Genomic DNA, 22039 nt, shown 5'->3' on the forward strand with positions numbered 1-22039 from the left:
CTGCGGACCTGCCCCCTCTGCCGCCAGCCGCCCGCGGCGGGAGCTGCGCAGCCTCTGCTAGACCTACGGTGCGCGACGACATGGCGGGCGGCCACCGCCTCCTGCTGGAGAACGCGCGGCAAGTGGTGCTGGTGTGCGCCCGCGGCGAGCGCTTCCTGGCGCGGGACGCGCTGCGCAGCCTGGCGGTGCTGGAGGGCGCCAGCCTGGTGGTGGGCACGTAAGTGGCCGCGCGCTCTGGAGCTGCGGGCGCCCCGGGTCGTGTGCTGGGGGGACCGGTCAGCCAAGGCCCAGCTTGGTGCTCTTTCTGTAACTTGTGCGCTGTGGAGGGGAACGCGGTAACAGCCTTTCGGCACCCAGGGAGTCGTTGGCACGCCTGCCTTTTAGGCGCCTGTTGCTAATGTATTTGGCCGCCTCCGGTTGTCATTCAGCTGAAGGAAACCTCTCTCAAGCTGCACATCCCACTGGGGAGCATCAAGATCCCGCTTCTGCTGATAAAATATAATTGCAGCAATCTGAAGGCGTAGGGGTTCTCTCCAATGCTTCTTGAAGTGCGGACGGGGGACCACCTGCCTCAGACGGCCTGAGATTTTTTTTTTTAAAGACAGACTTCTGATCCCGCCCCCCCCCTTATCGCCAGATCTTTTTTCTTTTTTTCAAGTTTTTTTTTTTTTTTTTGCGGTACGCGGGCCTCTCACTGTTGTGGCCACTCCCGTTGCAGAGCACAGGCTCCGGACGCGCAGGCTCAGCGGCCATGGCTCACGGGCCCAGCCGCTCCGCGGCATGTGGGATCTTCCCAGACCGGGGCACGAACCCGTATCCCCTGCATCGGCAGGCGGACTCTCAACCACTGCGCCACCAGGGAAGCCCCTTTTTTTCAAGTTTTATTGAGATATAATTGGCATACAGCACTGTATAGATTTAAGGTGAACAGCACAATGATTTGACTTACATACATCATGAAATGATTACCAGTAAGTATAGTGAATATCCATCCTCTCATATAGATACAAATTCAAAGAAGTAGAAAAAAATGTTTTCCTTGTGACCAGAACTCCTAGGACTTATTCTTTGAACAACTTTCATAAGTAACATACAGCAGTGTTCATTATATTTATCGTGCTGTACATTACATCACGAGTACTTATTTATCTTATAATTGGAAGTTTGTACATTTTGACTACCTTCATCCAATCCCCTCAGCCCAGTCCCCACCTATCCCCAGGTCTTTTGAATCAGGATCTCTATGGGTGAAGTTCTGAGATCTGAATTTTTACAGAGCATGTCTCCCACCCCCTTCGCCTGCACCCCAAAGCTTGAGAACCACAGAAAACATTCAGATGGCGATGGTTTGGGGTGATAGATAATTAAGATTCAGCCACCAGAAAGAGAGGACATTTTCAGTTATTTTCATTTAAACTTCTGAGAATAAAAGAACAGCCAAAGTTTGGAAGGGTGGACTTGGAGTGGTAATGGGGGTTGGGTGCCCATCTGAATTGGAGAGCCCATGGCACTGCGATTACACAAGTCTCATCCCTTATCTGAGGCTGCTTAGGGTTGTGTAAGAGCCCAGCTTTTAGGGACTTTGTGTGTGTTTGTTTTTAATTAACAAAGCAATAAAAACATTCCCAGTGTTACTGTCAAAAATTTGTTAAAATGAGTTAGCAGAATTGCCTGGATGTAGGAACCTAGGGCTACTTGATGGCCGTACTCCACGGAGTTCTGAGGATCCAGACCCCTACTGTCTTGCTCAGCTGAGCACTGCCCTCTTGCTCACGGGCACTCCAACATCCAAGATTGCTGTGCCATCTCTCATTATGGTGTCTACATTCCAGCCAGTAAGAAGTAGGCAGAGAGAACGATCCTATTGGCTAGAACTTAGTCACATGGCCACACCTGGCTGATGGGAGACACAGAAAGGTAGTCTTTATTCTGGGTGGTCATGCCTCCAACTAAAATTTAGGAATCTAGCACTGTGGGAAAAGGGAACATAGATCTTGGGGAACAATTAGCAATCTCTGCTACACCTGATTTGACTTTTTGCCTTGCATGTGGCTAGAGTCAATTTCCAAAGACACACACTCAAGAAGGAAATACAGTAAATATTGACTGACACCAAAAGGCATTGATATCGTGAACATTGGTCAAAATTTTCACAATATTTCCCCCAAAGTTAGTAATAATTTCTTGATTTTTATTCAGAGATGGGTTCATAAAAGCCATCGGTCCTGCTGATGCTATCCAAAAACAGTTTTCAGAAGAAACATTTCAAGAAAGAATTGACTGTTCCGGGAAATGCATCTTGCCAGGTATTAACCTCTTTTTCAGTGAAAGCAGTTTTAGTAGTGTAAAGAGGAAGAGTAGTAGCTTGTTTTAAGTTTCACAATAATATGAAAATATAATAGCTACCATTTATTGAATTTCTACTAGTAAATGTCTAGCTGCTTTACAAATGCACTTTCATGTTGAATGAAACCGAACTGCCCTGGAAGGTAAGTATCATTATCTACACATTGCAGATTAGAACACTGATGTTTAGGGGTGAAATATCTTACCCAAGATCTCTAAACAGGTAAAGGGCAAGCTGGGAGTCACACCCATTCTTTCACTCCACTTCTTCCCACTCATATGCTGAAGAGAACCAGCTGTGCTGGGCTTGGGTTCAAAAGCTGTTGGAAGAATTTTATTAATCCATGGCATAGGGGAGGCAAAGACAGCAAATTGCTCTCTGTAATTCCAGAATATACTCTAAATTTGTATAGAGTATGAAACAAAGGACCCATCTCCAGGCAGAAAAAACATAAACCAAGAAACCCTAGAGATTTCACTGAAGCTCATTTGTATCTTCAGTGATTGATAACAGAATCAGTTTATTAACCATTATCTCCTACATTTTCTATATTTTATGGCTTTATGTAATCCTCTGAAACAAATTTCCCAAATTTTGAGTTCTGCACAAACACAGAGGCTAGGATTTATACTTGTGTGCTGTGCGCATCTGACAGAGCTTCTACTCTCTGGCCCTTGGGGGTCAGGAGAGAAAGTCAGGGTGAAACCTCAGGAGAAAGAGCAGAATATGGTAGAGAATATATGGTGGGGACTTCTGATTTTACTCCGGTCGGAACCACTAATGAGCCATTTAATCCATAAGGCACTTTGAATGTTCTGGAAGGACAGACTTTACCAAATTGTACTGGGATAAATCAAAGTTTCAAGTGACCATTTTATAGTTTCTCTTTAATTAAAATATTTTTCTTTCTTAAAGAAAGATTCATCTTTCTGATTTTATACTTTTCCTGCTCAAAGTTGAGGGTAGGGATAGTATTATTCTTTTTCACACCCAGATTCTTCCTTGTTCATATAGTCCTTGGTTTTGCTCAGCTAATAGATTTGACATCCTGTTTTAAAAGGTTGCTTGGTGAGCATGGATTTATTGGGCAAAAGGAGCTGTATTTCTTTAGGGGATATTTTCATCATGTTGAGTCACCCTCCTCCATTAGAGCCTTCTAGACCAACCATGCAGGGAGTCTTCTTGGAACTCCTCAGACAAATTCTCCCTTCTCCACCCTCCTCCAAGATGGCTGACCACCCTCATGCTTTCCTAAGAACTGTGTAGTAGAGTCTGCGTGCTGTCTAAGTGCTTTCTGTTTCTTAACTTTAAACGTGATTTGATTTATTGATTACAGGTTTAGTGGATGCACACACACATCCAGTATGGTCTGGTGAAAGAGTTCATGAGTTTGCGATGAAGGTAACTGCAATAAACAATGGCAAATCAAAATAAAGCACAAATATAGACATGGTTTTCTAGAGTTTGTAGGCTGTTAGGCTTTACAACAAATGTCTGCATGTCTTTTTAATGGATATTTTTACTGGCTTGGACTACGGAAATAAATTACAACAAAATTAACCAATTTATAACTTGGTACCAAATCTTTATACTGTGCCCAGGGCTATCAGTCATTTCAAGTATAATAGTTTTCAAGATGTTTTAGCTGCCGAATCCTCCTTTTAAAATAGAGCTGACCTGCTTTGCTCATTAATTTCTCCTCTCTTTTCTTTTCCTCATTCCATCCCTTGGTAACCTTTGAAGGGACTCCAGGAAAGTTTGAAAATCACCATTCATTGGGGTCAAACTTGGAAAAACATATTATTAATCGCAAAAATAAAATGTCTTATATTGTTTCCACTTTTTTTCCAGAAAAATGAGACTTATTAAGAAACATAAATTGTAGTCTTTGTCAGTCATTAATTAGCTGCCGTCAACCCTCAAATCCCTGGTTTGAGCCATTTTCACATTGTTTATCTCCTTGTTTTTAGTAGACTTTATTTTTTAGAGCCGTTTTAGGTTCACAGAACAATTGAATGAAAGGTACAGAGATTTCCCATATACCACTGCTCCCTGCTCCCTGCCCAAAGCACAGCCTTTTCCATTTTCAACATCCCTGACCAGAGTGGTACATTTGTTACCATGGATGAACCTACACTGACGCATCATTGTCACCCAGAGTTCATAGCTTTCATTACTGTTGACTCTTGGTGTTAGGCATCCTTTAGGTTTGGGCAAATGTATAATGACATGCTCCCACCATTGTAGTATCATACAGACTAATTTTACTGCCTCAAAAATCTCTGCGTATTCATCCCTCTCTCCCCCCGGTCCCTGGCAACCACTGATCTTTCTGCTGTCTGCATAGTTTTGCCTTTTCCAGAATGTCATAGAGTTGGAATCCTACAGTACGTAGCCTTTTCAGGTTGTTCCCTTCATGTCTTTTCTTCACACTTTTTTAAAAACCTGTGCAGCCTAACAGCTAAATTGGATTATTTCAGAAAAAGAAAAAATTTCTTCAAAAATTGTCTACCTTTCTCAACAACCTAGAACTGTTTTTAAGACTTTCTTAAATCTTTGAATTTCAGAGCCAGAAATCAACCTTAGAGATTTACGGTCCAATTCTCTCATTCTATGATGCAGAAAGTGATTCAAAAAGGGCCGAACCCATCAGGTGGTGGTGTTTTTTTTTTTAACACGAAATGAACGAAGATCATTTATTATAAAACCATTGAAACTTTCCTTAAAAGCTCGAGTTTGCAATAACTTGAACGTGACAGAATTAAGAACAGAAGGGAAGGGTGTGACTAAGGGAGCCCCGCAGGCCGGCACACTTTGCACCACACTCCCTGCTGCCCAGAGTAACGAGTCCAGTGGGATCCCAGAAAGAGCCTCTTTATTTGCTTGAGTGACAGAGGTCAAGCCCGAAACTGTAGGTGGCCAAATACTGAGGGGTGGAAATGCTCTGGGTCTCTTAGTGGGGACTTGAATAACCACAGTGAGGTCCCTAATCGCCTAAGCTTTGCTTTCTCATAGGTACCAAGACTAGCTGGTACACACCGAGACTGACTGGGTTGTTAAAATACCACAGTACTTTTGTACCTGTTGGTAAACTGTCGCTAGCCTGAGGCCCCAAGTTCTCCCCACATCTCCCATTTCTGCCACCCCAGTCCCTTCCTGAAACACCTCTGACCCCTGCAACTCCCCACCACCCTGGCAGAGTAGGGACTTCCAGAACTGTGGACCCCACCATCCTTCCTGATCGGTTGGTGTCTGTGCCATATCGATGGTCAGTCATGTCGAATATCACCCCTGTATGTAGGTTCTGTAGACCTGCCTGCAACCTCGCTGCATGTTGCAGACCTAAGGGCGAACCGTGTGTTCAGTTGGCAGGAGCCACATACATGGATATCCACCAGGCTGGAGGAGGGATCAACTTCACGGTGGAGCGCACGCGCCTGGCCTCGGAGGAGGAGCTGTTCAGCTCCTTCCAGCAGCGGCTTGGGTGCATGATGAGGGCAGGGACAACACTGGTGGAGTGCAAGAGCGGATACGGCCTCAGCCTGGAGACGGAGATCAAGATGCTACGCGTGATTGAGCGCGCCCAGCGGGAGCTGGACATTGGCATCTCAGCCACTTACTGCGGGGCTCACTCGGTGCCAAAGTAACCTCAGCCGAAGGGACCGGGGTTTAACTCAGGGTACTGAGAATGCAGAAGGGCTCATGTGGTGCCTGAGTGGGGCTGCGTTCTCCAGGGAGTGAAGGTGCACCAGCACGTTAGCTCTTGCAGAGGGACCAGTAGAGCCTTTGGAAAGGTGTTCTGATTCCAACCTTCAGGCATCTCACACACATGGGTTTAGGAAGGCGGGCCCCACCAGACCCGTTCGTTTGCAAGTCCCTTAATAGTGAAGGAAGAGGAGATGTTCAAAACTCTTGGTTAACAAAAAGAAATTCCCCTGATAGGTCCTTTAAAATGACAGATATTAATTTAAATAGTTTCCCATGACAGTGAGCAAAAAGGCACTTCAGGAATTGAGTAACACCCCGTGGGAGGTAGATCAAATCTTGACGTCAAGATGACTTAGGGAGGTTTTTATTTTTGTTCATCTGTTTGCTTGTTTATCAGCAAACATTTTTGTTTTATTGCTGTAAATATTTTTTTCAGCTCTCCTCTTTATCTGGAAAGTTCCTCCTGTATGGATTTGCTGTAGAGAATTCTCTCCCCTTCTGCTTCTGCATCTCATCCATCCCGGAATTACTAGATCAGAAGGCCCGCAGTCCCAGAACCAAACGATCCAAAAGAAATCCAGGACTTGAAAATTCACAGGGCGTCTCCAAAGTCTTAGTGCAGTTTTAAGTTGTGATAACTAACTTAGATAATAAATGCTGCAGGCTTACAAAAATGGTTTAATCACATAAATAGGCCATTTAATTAAGTCATATTAATAAGTTAATTAAATCTTTTAAGATTAATCATTAAAAAAGTTTTACGTTTATTTAGTTCTGTGAACTTTGACAAAATTTTAATGTTAATATTTCATTTACCATCTTTATTCAAAGGAACTAAAAAAATTAACATTGAAATTATTATGAAAAATTTACAGAACTAAGTAGAAAAGAAATATAAATACTTAATATTTCCAATGATGTTTGTTGTATGTTTTTAGCATTTATACTTCCAAAATTATTATGGCTTGAAACTGCACTAAGACTTTTGGGATATCCTGTCTATTATAGTCTGTTTTTTTTTTTTTAGTAGGAAAGACAGTGTGACATGGCAGAAAAGTCTCATGCTTTGGAGGGACACCAGACCTGGGTTCGAGTCTAGCTTAGCTACTTCCAGCTGGGTGATTTTGAGTTAAGTTTTGATCACTTAACTTTTCTGAACATGAATTGCGTATCTGTAAACCAGCTAAATAAGACGCTTATCCTATATGGTTGTCTCGAGAATTAGAAACAGCATATATAAGTACGTGTCTCCTCAGAGCCCACCTCTATCTACCCACCCAGATGGTTTTTGCTGAGAGCCTTTTGTGTGCCAAACACAAGGCTGAAGTTTTACAGAAAATTTCTCCATCTGCCAGTGAGCCTCTGAGGTCTGATCTTGATCCCCGAAGATAAAGCCTGAGGCCCAGAGGATGCCAAATGACGTCTACATCATGTGTACAAAGTTATATGGCTTAGCAAGTGGCGCAGCTCTGTGTCTGACTTCAAAGCCCATACCTTTCTCATATATAACTACCCCAGAATCTTAGAAAGAATTTCAGGGCCTTCTACTATCTTCTTCCCCTATGTCTGATGAGACAGAAAGCCTTAGGCAGATGCCCCTAGAAACAGTGAGGAGGAAGAAAAAGGGTAATAGCTTGGCCCAGGTAAGGGGCTCACGGATTGTCAGGGAAGCATCCAGGATGTCCTCTACGTGTCCTTGGCAAGAAGATTCAGTTTTTCAGCCAGGCATTCCCAAAGGCAACCCAGATGTGCCAGAATGGATGAACCATCTGAGTCTCTGCCTATAGGGTCAGTGTATACAGAAGTCTTATCAATACCTCTGCTATGTAGGCTCATCCCGATTGCTAAGAGTCCTGAGTTATAGCTTTGATCTCTTTACCTTTCTGAGGCTCGGGGTCATTTACCTACAATTTCTCAGGTACTCCAAGTGCCAAAAAAACCCCTTTCTCCAATTAAAAAAAAAAAAAAAACTTGTCCACAGTAATCTCACTTTCTTCTTCCCTCAGAGGAAAAACTGCTACTGAAGCCGCTGATGACATCATCAATAACCACCTCCCAAAGCTGAAGGAACTTGGCAGAAATGGGGAAATACACGTTGACAATATAGATGTGTTCTGTGAGAAGGGCGTCTTTGATCTCGACTCCACCAGAAGGATTCTTCAAAGTGGGAAAGATATAGGGTTACAGATTAACTTCCATGGGGATGAACTCCACCCAATGAAGGCTGCTGAGGTATGGGTGACCTTTTGCTTTTCCTTTGTCAACACTCGTGCTGTGGAAAACTTAATGAGTTTGTTCAAAGGAAGGAGTAACCATCTGAAAAGATAGAGAATGGGGAAATTTGTTTGAAATATGTGCAGGTTGGTGTGGTTGAGCCTTGGAATCCCAGACTTTTTTGCTGATTATTTACTTTTATTATTTCCTCCTGGTGATACTAGTAGAAAAAAGAAGTACCTTTGTGATCTCATTTACTAAATTCACAACCTATTTTGATTGGCACACAAAGCCACCCCAGCTCAGTCTGTTAATTTCACATGTAGCTTCTAGGGTCTTTCTGTGGCAGCATCCAGAGGACTTTGAGTAGAGCATACCATTAATAGCCACAGGATGATTTTCAAATCTATGTGTCTTTTCCAGATTAATTTATTCATGCTTTCTACAAATATTTGAGTATCTGCTGTGTGCCAGGCACTGTTCTAGGCACTGAGAATTCAGCAGTAAGACGCACAAAATCCCTGCAGTTGGGGGTCTAGCTCTTTCCTCTAAGCCCTGGAGCTACATAAACAACTGCCCTTGGGGCATAAATACAGATAGTCTACATGTGTCTCAACCACCACACGTTCAATATGATCTCTTAATATCACGTCCAAATCTTGTCCTGTGTTTCCTGCCCCAGTGAATGATGTCATTATCCATCTGTTGCCTAAGTCGAGACCCTGGGTATCATTTTGACTCCTCCCTCCCCCTCACCTACTGCATTTCAGCCAACCAGCAAGCCATCCCAATTCTCCTCCTAAATATCTCTGGATCCACTTCACACTGCCCACTTCAGATCGCCGAGCTTGTGCTCGTGAGAGGTAGTTGGCAAGAAATCTTAATAATAGAGTGCTGTTTATTTTTGCAGGAAAAACCATTTGCTGGCACGTTATCGATTTGTTGTTGCTGTTGGTGAAACTTCTCTCTGTCTCTCTGCCCATTCTGTTTAGCTCGGGGCGGAACTGGGAGCCCAGGCAATCAGTCACCTGGAAGAAGTGAGTGATGAAGGCATTGCTGCCATGGCAGCGGCCAGGTGCTCTGCTGTCCTCCTGCCCACCACGGCCTACATGCTGAGGTGAGGTTGTTTCTCCCCCCAACATGAGAGCTGCAAGTATAAGCTGTGGAGACACAGACTTCCAAGATGCCCAAATATTCATCACCCTTACAAATCCCTTAAAAATGCAGATCAGGAAAACTTAGCTCATGGAAGATGCTAATACTGGTATGATATTTGTAATGAATTACCCCGAGGAAGGAGCTTAGACCCAAATTGTGTTTGAGTGGTGGGATTACTGGGGAGAGTGGCGCTTTCTTTTTCTTTCTTCCTCATTTTTGGAATTTTCCAATTAAAAATCAATATGCATTACTTTTATAATTAGAAAATAGTGATGTAGGCTTTATACTTTAAAAAACACGCATAAGGTATTAGGGATATTTCACAGTGTTCTGAATCTGAATGAGCTGCTTTCTAAGAGGATACAAGTGGGGACCATAATCCTCATAAATCCTGGGAGTGGGAGGAAAGAGGAGATGTCTAAGTATATTTTGTGACATCTCCCTGGGGCTTTGGCTGTGTGCCCTCAATGGATTGAGTCCATGTAGTCCATCTTTTATCATTGCCGTTGCTCCAGTTCAAATATGAGACCTGAGGTCTCCTGACTCATTGAACCACTTCCATGACAGCCACCGAATTTGTGGTCAGAAGGTCCAGCATTCAAGAGGCAGTTGATTTCCTCTTAGGACTGGGTGCTTTCTCTGTGGTTGTGATACATGGTTTTTTGTGGGGAGGGGCGTGGTTCCGCAGTTATGGCCTTAGGACAGTGGTTCTCAAACTTGGAGTGATTTTGCTCCTCAGGGGATATTTGACAGTATCTGGAGACATTTTTGGTTGTCACAACTAGGGGGTGTCACTGGCATCTCGTGGGTAGAGGCCAGAGATGATGCTAAACATCCTACAGTGCACGGAAAAACCTTCTACAACAAAGAATCATCCAGTCCAAGACATTAATTGTGCTGCGATTGAGAAACTCTGCCTGAGGGATTGGAAAAACAAGTTCAAGTAACTTTGATAAGGGAGAAGAAAGGAATATTGCAGTGCTTTTTTCAAATTTATTATGATTTTATATACATATATATATAAAATATTATACATTTCTCTTATTACTGTTCTCTTAAAGAGTAGACATAATGTAGGTTACCGTCAGGAAAGATCCATCAATAACTATTCTCAGTATGATCAGCTGCTTTTCTTGGAAATCTCAGTAGTCATCAGAGTCATCAATCAAGACTTAATCTGGTTAGTTTTCCACCACCCAAGGAATAAGTTTTTACAAAAGAAAAGGATTCCTTTAACTCACCTTGAATCTCTTAAGGCAGAGCAAATATCTGAGACTTGTGGTGCTGGAGGGCAGTTCAGCATTAAAAGTCTGCACTTTGTCCCTATGCCAGTGGCAGCTGCCACATGCCGTCACCACAAGATGGGTTTAACATCCTGTTTGGATGACAGGGGCAACCATAGAGAAAGCCACGCTCTTCTCTGGCTTCTCTGTTTCTGTATTTCTCTGATCTCTCCATCAGGAGGAGCTGCAGGTTTCCCGCTGCGCCCTGAACTCTCTTGACTCTCATTTCCAGAATAACCATTGCCTTATGCCACTCAAGGGCTTCTTTTAATCATTATTTTATGCATCTTTGTGTATAATATTTAAATCTATTCAGGACACATTCACCTTAGTTTATCTGGAGCCCCCTTTATAATTTTATTTCTTTGTATATACATACATATATTTTTCCTCCTTAAGTAGTTCGGGAAAGGGAGGGGAGGCCATCAGAGTGAGCAGCAGGGAAATTTTAACGTCTACCCTTTCCTCACTCTGTATCACTGCTTCACCCACCTCTCTCACGCATTGTCCTAGCAGAGAAACACTATTTTAACTGGTCCTGGAAACTGCCTGTCATAGACTGGGAATGCTTCAAGGGCAAGTGTCACCTCTGTACCCCCAATCCTTGATTAATTTCTGTATTCAACATGCGTGTTGGGGGGCCACTACTTGTCAGGCACTGTTCTAGGCACTGTGGATCCAGCCACAAGTAAAACAGAGTCTTGTCCTCAAGGAGCTTACATTCTAATGGGGATGTGCAAACCGACCAACGAACACAGAAAATGTCAGGTGATGCTTGGTGCCGTGAAAACAATCCAGGTGAGGCGAGAGGATAGAGAGTGTTTGAGGGGAGGGTGCTGTGTTTTTAGGGTGGTCAGGGAAGGCTTTTGGAGGCGGGGACATTTGGGCAGAGACCTCCAGGAAGTGAGGGAGCAAGCCATATCTGGGGGAAGGAGCCAGGATAACTAGAAGAGTGTTCTGAGTGGATGGATGGTGAGTGCAGTGGTAGAAATGCACTGAGAGTGTTTGATGAGCAATAAGAGTGAGGCCAGAGAGGCACGAGCCAGGCAGGGAGAGATAGGAGACGAGGCCAGAAAGAGGGGCAGTTCTTGAAGGGCTGAGTTCATGGTGCAGACAGGAAGCCCATGGGAAGCCACTGAGAGTGGTTAAAAGCACGGCGACATGATCTAACTTATTTTTCTAAAAAAATCCCTCTGGCTGCTAGGAAGAGAATATATTTTAAGGGGCTTGAGGGTAGAAGCAGGAAAGCCAGTTAGGATGGTCTTAACAAATATCCTAGCAAGCAATGATGGTGACTTGGATCCAAGGTGGTAGCAGAGGGATATAAAAATGAGTTGGATTCTGGATATAGTTTTAAGGGGGAGCCAACAAGATTTTCTGATGGGTTGGATGTGGACTGTGAAAAATGACTCAAGGATGACTCTGAGGCTTTAGTACCTGGCACAGAGTTTTCACTAATGGGATGGTTTTAGAATGACTGGCTGAATTAATGACCAGGCAAGTTTTATTGCTCTCCATGTGTTAGATACCATATGCTTTTCATTGAGGCTGCCAAGAAGTCCCTGTATTTTGGGGAGAAAATAAAACTGAAGTGCAATGAAGACACAATAATAAAAAATTAAAGAATTCCTTTAACAAAACATAATCAGCTATTAATACCAGGCACTGTACTGGTACTAGAGACACAATGGTGAATAAGACACACATGGTCCTTCACAGAATTTGCAGTCTAAGCATATGAAACATGATAAATGAATAGACAGTAAGACCTATAGAGGTATTGAAAAGGATAATCACTTCTGGCTGAGTGACCAGGGAAAGTGAGCACGGGTGGGTGAGATGTGAGCTGGGCCTGGGAATATGAGTGCATTTCAGGGAGGGGTGGATATTCTAGGCAAAGAGAATGGCAGACTCAGAAATGTACAAATAGAAAACCCCAGTGGTTCGAGTGCAGTATTGGGTAGGGCAGGAATGAGAAAGGAGGCCCTGAAAGAAGTGTGGGCTCAGTTTGTGGGGAGCCTCGAATGCCAAACTTAGGTGGACTTTGTATAAAACATAAATAGAACCTATTCTGAGCACAGCTATAAAGTTATTCTATTCTTTGCCATATTTAGTACACTCCTAGACTATAACAGTATCATTCATTCATTCAATCAAAAATATTAATTAGCCAGAGACAGGACTGGGTGCTGGGACAAATTATAAGAAAAAGAAATAATCCTTTCAGTGATCCTTAGCCCCTGCTGGACTTGCCAGCAGAGGGGCGGGTATAATAGTCTCAATACTTTACAACCAACCGATCAGTCAAATTGAACTTAAGGCTAGAGTAGGGTCTCAAAGGGGGGATCAGGGTTACCCTCAGGGGCTTTTTTAAAAGACAGCTCCTGGGCAGTACAGGTTCATAATGGCTGAGTACCAGTCCACTATCATGGTCATGAAACAAGAGCTATTGTTTCTAAAATGGAGGGGTGTGGGGTGCTGGGGAAGCCAGAGGAAATGAGGGCCAACAAGGTGACTGGGAAGGCTTTCCAGCGGAGGTCTCTCCTTGACCAAACTTTATTCAGGCTCCTCTGAGCCCCTCTCTCCACTAAGCCTCAATCTTGCCTATAAACCTACAGGCTCTTAGCACAAATGATTTTATTCACCCACCTTCCCCAACATTATGAGACTTGAACAAACACTGGCATAGTTTCTAACAGCTCCAGGATGCCTCCCTAGAATGAGCCCAGGCCCCCTTAGAATACCTGTCTGAGAAAGCCCAACCTGCCAGGAAAATTAACTGTTTGTTCCAGTAAAACTTGGTGATAGGCAGATAGGCCTCTGAGCTTCCTCTTAGAGCAGTTACTTTAAAAAGCTTACAAGGAGGTCAGGGAGATACCCAATCCAGGAAGGAGCACAAATATTTTACGTCTTAGTTTCTTGGGCCTTCAGAAATTTAAAGGACCTATAATAATGTCTGAGACTCCCTCTCCCCCACAAAAAAAGGAGAGGGAGAGAGATGAACAAAAAAATTGCAAAATGTTAATTTAAAAAGCATTATTTAAACCCCATTGTTTATATTTGGGAGTCAAAAAAAGTTTATTACATTTGAAAACAATTTTAAGTTTTCTTCCTTTGCAAGAATCTCTGAATATATATAAAGATTGTCATGATAATCCCAAATTTAAAAAGTAGGCCATAGCCAAGTGATTTCAAAAGCAGGATGATAGAAATCAGGAGTCCTGGGGTTCTGCTGGACGCCACCACTACTCACTTAATCTTGAGTTTCTGTTTCTTCTTCCAGAACACGAAAGGGTTGGATATCTTTAAGTCTGCTTCAACTCTGAACATCTGTTCTTCAAAAGTTCCACTTCTAGAGACTGACATCATTTTTTTCCCTCTCCTTAGACTGAAGCAACCTCGAGCCAGGAAAATGTTAGATGAAGGGGTAATAGTCGCTCTGGGCAGCGATTTCAACCCTAATGCATATTGTTTTTCAATGGTAATTATTTTTAATGTGCCTTTCATAGTCTATGAAACTTCTACCAAGCATATAAATAACTTAAAAGTATTTCACTAACTGTTAAAATGTTTCAAAGATCTGAAAAGATTTTCCTGTGAAACAAGAAAAGAGTGTTGACAGCAGTGTAATTGGATATTTCTGTGCCACTTGAATGCCTCCAGGCTGAGAGACAAGAGAGAAGGTTCTATTGATACTATGCTTTGATGCAGCCTTTGGGCATTGTGGTTTTATAGTAACCTGTTTCCCCTCTCAGAATTGCATAAGCTCAAGGAAGTTTAGTAAGTTTTAGTAAGTAAATGTGGAGGTGAGCTTCATCGTACACAGTAAGTGGCCTTGAAAAGTAATAAATAAATATTAAATACATACAGAGGGTGGGTGGGTAAGTAATCTCTATAATAAATGAATCTTTCCCAAAGCATAAGAATCTTTATGTGTAAATGTAAATTTAACTTTTCTCATACTAATTTAGCCAGCTCCACTTATACATTTAACTATCATTATTTGTTGTGCTGTGTTGAGAAATGTCCTAGGTGGCACCTGCCGCTTTGTTGCTTTTCTCCAATGCTTTTCTTTTCCCATCTTAGCCGATGGTCATGCATCTGGCCTGTGTGAACATGAGAATGTCCATGCCCGAGGCCTTGGCCGCTGCCACCATCAATGCCGCTTATGCCCTGGGAAAATCTCACACTCATGGATCTTTGGAAGTAGGCAAACAGGGAGATCTCATTATCATCAATTCATCCAGGTGAGTGTTCTCCCAACTGAGCCATTTTATTGTATGCCCACTGTAATATGGAGACTTGGTTTAAATCCCTTTTCCACTGATTATTAGTGTCAGGCTCTGTATAAGCTCAGCAGCTACACAGTCTTCTCAGTGTCACCCCTTTCTAGGCAAAAAGTCTCCCTCCAGGTCCTAAACTGCAGGGTAGACCAACTTTTCTGGTCTCTTCATCCATCTTATATCTTTCATAGATCTCCAGGTTTCTGCTCTGTTTACCTGGACTTTGGACTTGTGCCCTCTGGCCTGTGTTTGTTTTTCTTCTTGAGTTCTGACCTTTTCTGCTTGTGTTGGGCCACGCAGGTCCCAACTCTGGCTTGTCATCCTGGTTCTGATTCATTACCTCTCTGACTTCTCATTCCTGTTGGATCCCAAAAGCCTTGCTTCAGTTTTCCTGCCTCTTGTTTTGTATTACTCACTCACAGCCTGCTGCCTCCTGGGCCTCCAGTGTAACAAGTTGAGTTTTATTGTTCTAAATCTTAAAGTTGTGAATCCTACGGTGTCTGGACCCTAGCAAGCCTCTGCCAGGCCTTGGACCTCATGTTCAACAGAAGAGAGTGGCTCCATAATTCTACTCTCAAGGGTCATAAGCCATCGTCTCTATCGAAAGTGATGCTGATGTTACCATTCATGCATCATTTAACTGAAGCAAATTTTTTTTTTTACTGTCCCAATAACACTTTATTTATGGACATTGAAATTTGAATTTTATATAATTTTTATGTCACAGAATATTATTGTCTTTGTTTTTCATTTTAAGTCATAATTTAGAAAACCCCAAACAAAACTATCTTAGCTCAAAAACAATAAAAAGCAAGCATCAGGCCAGATTTGGCCCACAGACCACAGTTTGCCAACTGCTAGTCCAGAACAGTGGTTCTCAAAGTGCAGTCCCAGCAGCAAGGGCATCCTCTGAGAATTTGCTGGAAATGCAAATTCTCAGGCCTCTTGGACAGTCTACCAAACCAGAAACTCCAGGAGTGGGCCTAGCATCTCTGTCTTAAAAAGTCTTCTAGGGCTTCCCTGGTGGTGCAGTGGTTGAGAGTCTGCCTGCCGATGCAGGGGACACTGGTTCGTGCCCTGGTCCGGGAGGATCCCACATGCCGCGGAGCGGCTGGGCCCGTGAGCCATGGTCGCTGAGCCTGCGCGTCTGGAGCCTGTGCTCTGCAACGGGAGAGGCCACAACAGTGAGAGGCCCGCGTACCCTGAGGGCCAAAAAAAAAAAATTCTTCTAGGTGAGAAAGATACATGCTAAAGTTTGAGAAGCACTCATCTAGAGTCATTGTTCTAATGTGAATCAAATATTTTAAGATCAAATACTTAATATCATTAAACAATATTGGATTTATCATAGACTAATTATCATAGTACTCTACCATTTTTTATAAAGCCCAAATATTAACTACTAAGTGTAAAAAAATTTTTAGAGAATGTATTTTGAAATTAGCATTTATTGACAGAGTGATAATTTTGACTTGTATCCGTTTATGTCTGATTTCTTTCTAGATGGGAGCATTTGATTTACCAGTTTGGAGGCCATCACGAATTAATTGATTATGTTATAGCTAAAGGAAAAGTCATCTATAAAAAATGATTGATCTGTAAGGAAAGAGCACACTGTTCTGTTTAAGTCAATACAGTTATATTAAAAGTTAAAATACCTTAGTAGTTTACCAGAATGATGTCACCTAAATCTATTTCTGTATTTTGTTTATCCACTTGAAAAACCCAGGGGATTCACTTATTTTAACATGTGCACCTGGACGTATAAGCAAGTAAACCATTTGTGATGATAATCTCAAAGGATTAAATTACTTCACAAAGATTTTCTATAAATATTCTGCAGATTAGTATGATGGAGTATCACAGAAATGCCTTTGTGGGGAAATGCAGATCGGCAAATAGGTAGACATGGCTTAAAATTCCCATTTTGTTTCTACTTTTCAAATTTCAATTCTTAAACTATATTTACTGAAAATTGCGGGGGGGAGTGGGAAATCCAAGTCAAATGCTACAAACTAAGCTAAAATGTAGCCATCTGTAATAAGCAAATAGTTTTTCTATTTCTGTTTTCTATTTCTATTTTTCTATCTTCAAATAGTTTTTCTAGATGCTCTTCGAATGCATTAGGGTCCTCTGAGGGAGGGTGTTCTTCTGTTTTCTTCTCAACCCTTGCAGTAGAGCTTCACAGCAGAGCTCAAGACTTGTCATTTTGTACACAGGTACAGGGACCTTCTTGTAATGGATGCATTTTGACCAAATCCAATAATGTAATTTTTAAAAAAGTTTTAAAGTTTTTGATTCTTCACATTACAAATGTATAAAAAAATCTATAGCTCTCAATAAATATTTGCTGTCACTATTGTTGTTGTTTACAGCCCTGGAAGCCAGTCAGTGGTGTTGTCTATTAGAACCTTTTAGGAAATGAACAAATTACAGAAGAAAGTAGATTACATAAAGAAAAAGTGGATGATTATATACACGAGTGTTTCTAAAGCCATGTGTTTACTTGAAATGTTTTTAAACGCTTTGATCATTCTTAAAATCACAACTGCATGCTAAAACTTCGTCCTATTTATGAAGAAATGACTAGAGAAGTAAACATTAAGAACCCAAATTATCACCTATTTCAAGTTAGTAGAGCCTGAACCAATGAGGCTTTACTGTATTCAACATAGATCAACTCAAGATACCCCTTGTCAGAAGGTTAAGGGTAACAGTGCACATCACCATCACGAGCTAGTAGCGTGGGGTACCTGGAGCTCTGCCCTTCACATGCTTGGCGAAGAAGCCGTGAGGGGGTCTGGAAAGCATGAGTTGCTGTGGGAGACGCCTCCCCTAGGACCGGTTTCCCAGTCGATGGTGGGAGTTTGGGATGCAGGAGGTACATATAAAGGCCAAAAGTAAAGATTAGGTCTGTCCTGGAACCCAAGCCACGGAGAAGTATATCCTTATAACTACAGAATAAAAAGGTGAAGCACTTCCTATTTTCTTTCTAGGAGATATTCACTCTACACAAGTAGTGTTCATGTCTTTTTTGAATGAAAGCAGAAGATACCCACCTGGAACTGCCTTAGTCCTCCCAGGGCAGTGTCCTGTAAGCTCTTGCAACTCATAGGAGCTGGCTCGAAATGCAGAACTTCAGTTCTACTCCAGACCTGCTGAAACAGAATCTGGTCTTAAGAAGCCGACAGGTATTTGTATGCCCGTTAGGTCTGAGAAGGGCTGTGGTCTAGACCCTAGCCACGTGAACTTTCACACTGTGCCTCAAAATCGCCATTTGTTTTTGCTGCTCCAGGCCTTGCAGCACTGTTCCCTCTGCCTGGAGTGCTTGCCCTCTCTTCTCAAAGTGGGAAATCAGAGCTAGTCACTGCCCCCCACACCAAGCTCCCATCCCTCTATGATAGCCTCTATAGCATTGCAATCAAACTGTCTTTCCCTTTAGATTGTGTGTTAGTAGAGGGCAGGGGCCTGGTCATGTCCCCAGGATCTAGTGTAGTGACTGGTTCATAGTAGGCGATCAGTGAATGAATTAATGAATGGCTGCACAAGCATACAGACGGTCCTAGTGAAAACTGCTTATTAAAACACACTCAGCAGGCCAACCCAGGAATGCAGTGTTAAGGAAAATACTTGTTATGTATATTGGAAAAAGCATATGAATTCCTGAATATAATGGATGATGCTTATGGGGGAGTAAAGTGGAAAAGTGAAACCCAGCAAGAAACAATTCCATGGCTGGGTGGAAAGGGGCATGGCCATCCTCAGCGTGAGAGGTTGGAAAGATTTTGATGTGAGGGAAAGGCTCCGGAGATGGAGCATCATGGGGTGTTCAGAAGGGGGCTGCCTGAGTCTTCCTAGAGTGGAGGGTTCAGTGGGGGCGGGGACTACAAGGTCAGATCAACTCAGGTTGGATCTTACTTGCTGCGCGTGGGCTTTCTCTAGTTGCGGCGAGCGGGGACTACTCTTTGTTGTGGTGCACGGGCTTCTCATTGCGGTGGCTTCTCTTGTTGCGGATCACAGGCTGTAGGCATGCAGGCTTCAGTAGTTGTGGCTCGCAGGCTCCAGAGCACAGGCTCTGTAGTTGTGGCGCACGGATTTAGTTGCTCTGCGGCACGTGGGATCTTCCTAGACCAGGGCTCGAACCCGTGTCCCCTGTACTGGCAGGCGGATTCTTAACCACTGCGCCACCAGGGAAGTCCCAGAACTTCATTCTTAAAGTCAGGGGAAGCCACTGCAAGTTTCTGAACAGGTTAGGCCCAGGACAAGAGTGTTGTGGTAGAAAGATTAATCTGGTTTTAGTGAACAGAGTAGGCACTCAGGTATGTGCTGTGTGAGTGGACTCTGGCAAGACACCTTAACCAAGTCCTTTGGTGGAGACAGTAGGAGGGATCAGGTGCTAGAAATCTGGGTGGAAAGCTCTGGAAATGGCACAGTGAGATGTGAACGCACTGACTAAAATTGGTTTGAAAAATAAGGAAGTTCCTCTATGACATACATCACAGCAAGACCCTTTTTGACCTGCCTCCTAGAGAAATGGAAACAAAGACAAACAAATGGGACCTAATAAACTTAAAAGCTTTTGCACAGCAAAGGAAAACATAAACAAGACGAAAAGACAGAATCGGAGAAAATATTTGCAAACGAAGCAACTGACAAAGGATTAGTCTCCAGGGCTTCCCTGGTGGTGCAGCGGTTGAGAGTCCGCCTGCCGATGCAGGGGACACGGGTTCGTGCCCCAGTCCGGGAAGATCCCACATGCCGCGGAGCGGCTGGTCCCGTGAGCCATGGCTGCTGAGCCTGCGCGTCCGGAGCCTGTGCTCCGCAATGGGAGAGGCCACAACAGTGAGAAGCCCGCGTACCCAAAAAACAAAAACAAACAAACAAAAAAAGGATTAGTCTCCACAATTTACAAGCAGCTCATGCAGCTCAATATCAAAAAAACAAACAACCCAATCCAAAAATGGTCAGAAGACCTAAATAGACATTTCTCCAAAGACGATATACAGATTGCCAACAAACACATGAAAGGATGCTCAACATCACTAATCATTAGAGAAATGCAAATCAGAACTATAATGAGGTATCACCTCACACGGTCAGAATGGCCATCATCAAAAATTCTACAAACAATAAATGCTGGAAAGGGTGTGGAGAAAAGGGAACCCTCTTGCACTGTTGGTAGGAATGGAAACTGATACAGCCACTATGGAGAACAGTATGGAGGTTCCTTAAGAAACTAAACATAGAACTACCTTATGACCCAGCAATCCCACTACTGGGTTTATACCCTGAGAAAACCATAATTCAAAAAGAGTCATGTACCACAATGTTCATTGCAGCTCTATTTACAATAGCCAGGACATGGAAGCAACCTAAATGTCCATCGACAGATGAATGGATAAAGAAGATGTGGCACATATATACAATGGAATATCACAGCCATAAAACGGAACGAAACTGAGTTATTTGTACTGAGGTGGATGGACCTAGAGTCTGTCATACAGAGTGAAGTAAGTCAGAAAGAGAAAGACAAATACTGTATGCTAACACATATATATAGAATCTAAAAAAAAAAGATGGTTCTGAAGAACCTAGGGGCAGGACAGGAATAAAGACTCAGATGTAGAGAATGGACTTGAGGACATGGGGAGGGGGAAGGGTAAGCTGGGATGAAGTGAGAGAGTGGCATGGACATATACACACTACCAAATGTAAAATAGATAGCTAGTGGGAAGCAGCTGCATAGCACAGGGAGATCAGCTCGGTGCTTTGCGACCACCTAGAGGGGTGGGATAGGGAGGGTGAGAGGGAGATGCAAGAGGGAGGGGATATGAGGATATATGTATACATATAGCTGATTCACTTTGTTGTACAGCAGAAACTAATACACCATTGTAAAGCAATTATACTCCAATAAAGATATTAAAAAAAAAATAAGGAAGTTCATTAGCTCCCCCTCGGAATTTCACAGGAAGGACAGGCTTCGGGAGTGGTTTACGCAGCCACTCTGTGATCCTGAAGACCCACATCCCTTCCCTCCCTCTGCTCTGTCCTCCAGTGTTGGCGGCGCCCCAAGGCCAGGTCCCCCCAGGTGTGGCTGACTCGCAGCAGTCAGAGGGGCTTTGTGCCTTCTCACTGGGGTCAAGCAGGAGAGGGAGAAAGCCTGGCTGTCACGGCTCTCAGGAGAGAAAGCGTTTTCTCAAGCCTGCAGTAAAAGTCTTCTGTCTCACTGGCCCAAATTGCAACCTCCGCTGTCTCTTGAACTAATCACTCAGTAAAGGGAATGGGACCCCCTTGAGACGAACCAGGCCTGTGCCCTGAGCTGAAATGAATTTCCTCCAACTCTTTTTGTGGTTTTGTTTTTTGGTATAATTTCAGTGTTTCCATCTAATAAGTTAATACCTTCAACCAAAGTAAACCCCCAAATGCAGAATGATCATGCTATTCATGAGATAATTAGAAGGTTTAATAAAAAAGCTAATAATCCAGGGACCAGATTCAGAAAGGAGACACAAGTTTAAAGTAGTAATGAAAAGTAGCTTCCTGGGAAGTTTTCAGGTTATGTGTAGAATTTCATGCATGCGGCAGACTGTGACAGCTACAGCCCCCAAACCACACGCCCACGCCCTTGTGTGTTACTCTCCCAAACTGACTTGGGCTTGATGCGTGACTTGCTTCGGCCAACAGGACATTAGCAAATGTGGCACAAAAGAAGCTTGAAAATCCCTTGCACTTTGGGGTTTGCTCTGTGGCTGCCCCGAGAGAACAGGTGAAGAAGCCCAGGTGAGCTCACTGGGGCAGAAATCATGATGCCTCCAGCTCTTCTGGGCTGCTCAATGGGGAAGAGAGAGAATGTATACCGAATCAATCACATTTTCTAAAGACACTTTGTACCGTGTGAACATTCACTGACGAAATCTTTCAGAAATGTAATTAACTGCAGTTAGAATAACCTTTCCCTGACAAAGTGTTAAACTTTGTTATAAAAATCTAAGAATACAGCAATGACATAAGACAATTGAGACTTAGTTTATTCCACATTTACC

General features: G+C 43.1%; 1 protein-coding gene across 1 annotated transcript; it reads left to right on the plus strand.

Annotated features, from left to right (window-relative positions):
- Positions 1–80: 80 nt before the first annotated feature.
- AMDHD1 (amidohydrolase domain containing 1) lies at positions 81–16584 on the plus strand (the record flags this gene model as incomplete). Its single annotated transcript, XM_079715036.1, has 9 exons — positions 81–217; positions 2200–2306; positions 3684–3748; positions 5713–5990; positions 8062–8287; positions 9262–9386; positions 14098–14191; positions 14797–14957; positions 16497–16584. 9 exons carry the CDS (start codon positions 81–83, stop codon positions 16582–16584), a joined length of 1281 nt encoding a protein of 426 aa, XP_079571162.1.
- Positions 16585–22039: the final 5455 nt, after the last annotated feature.

This window comes from Hyperoodon ampullatus, assembly GCF_949752795.1.
Source record: "Hyperoodon ampullatus genome assembly, chromosome: 11".
Classification (NCBI taxonomy): Eukaryota; Metazoa; Chordata; class Mammalia; order Artiodactyla; family Ziphiidae; genus Hyperoodon; species Hyperoodon ampullatus.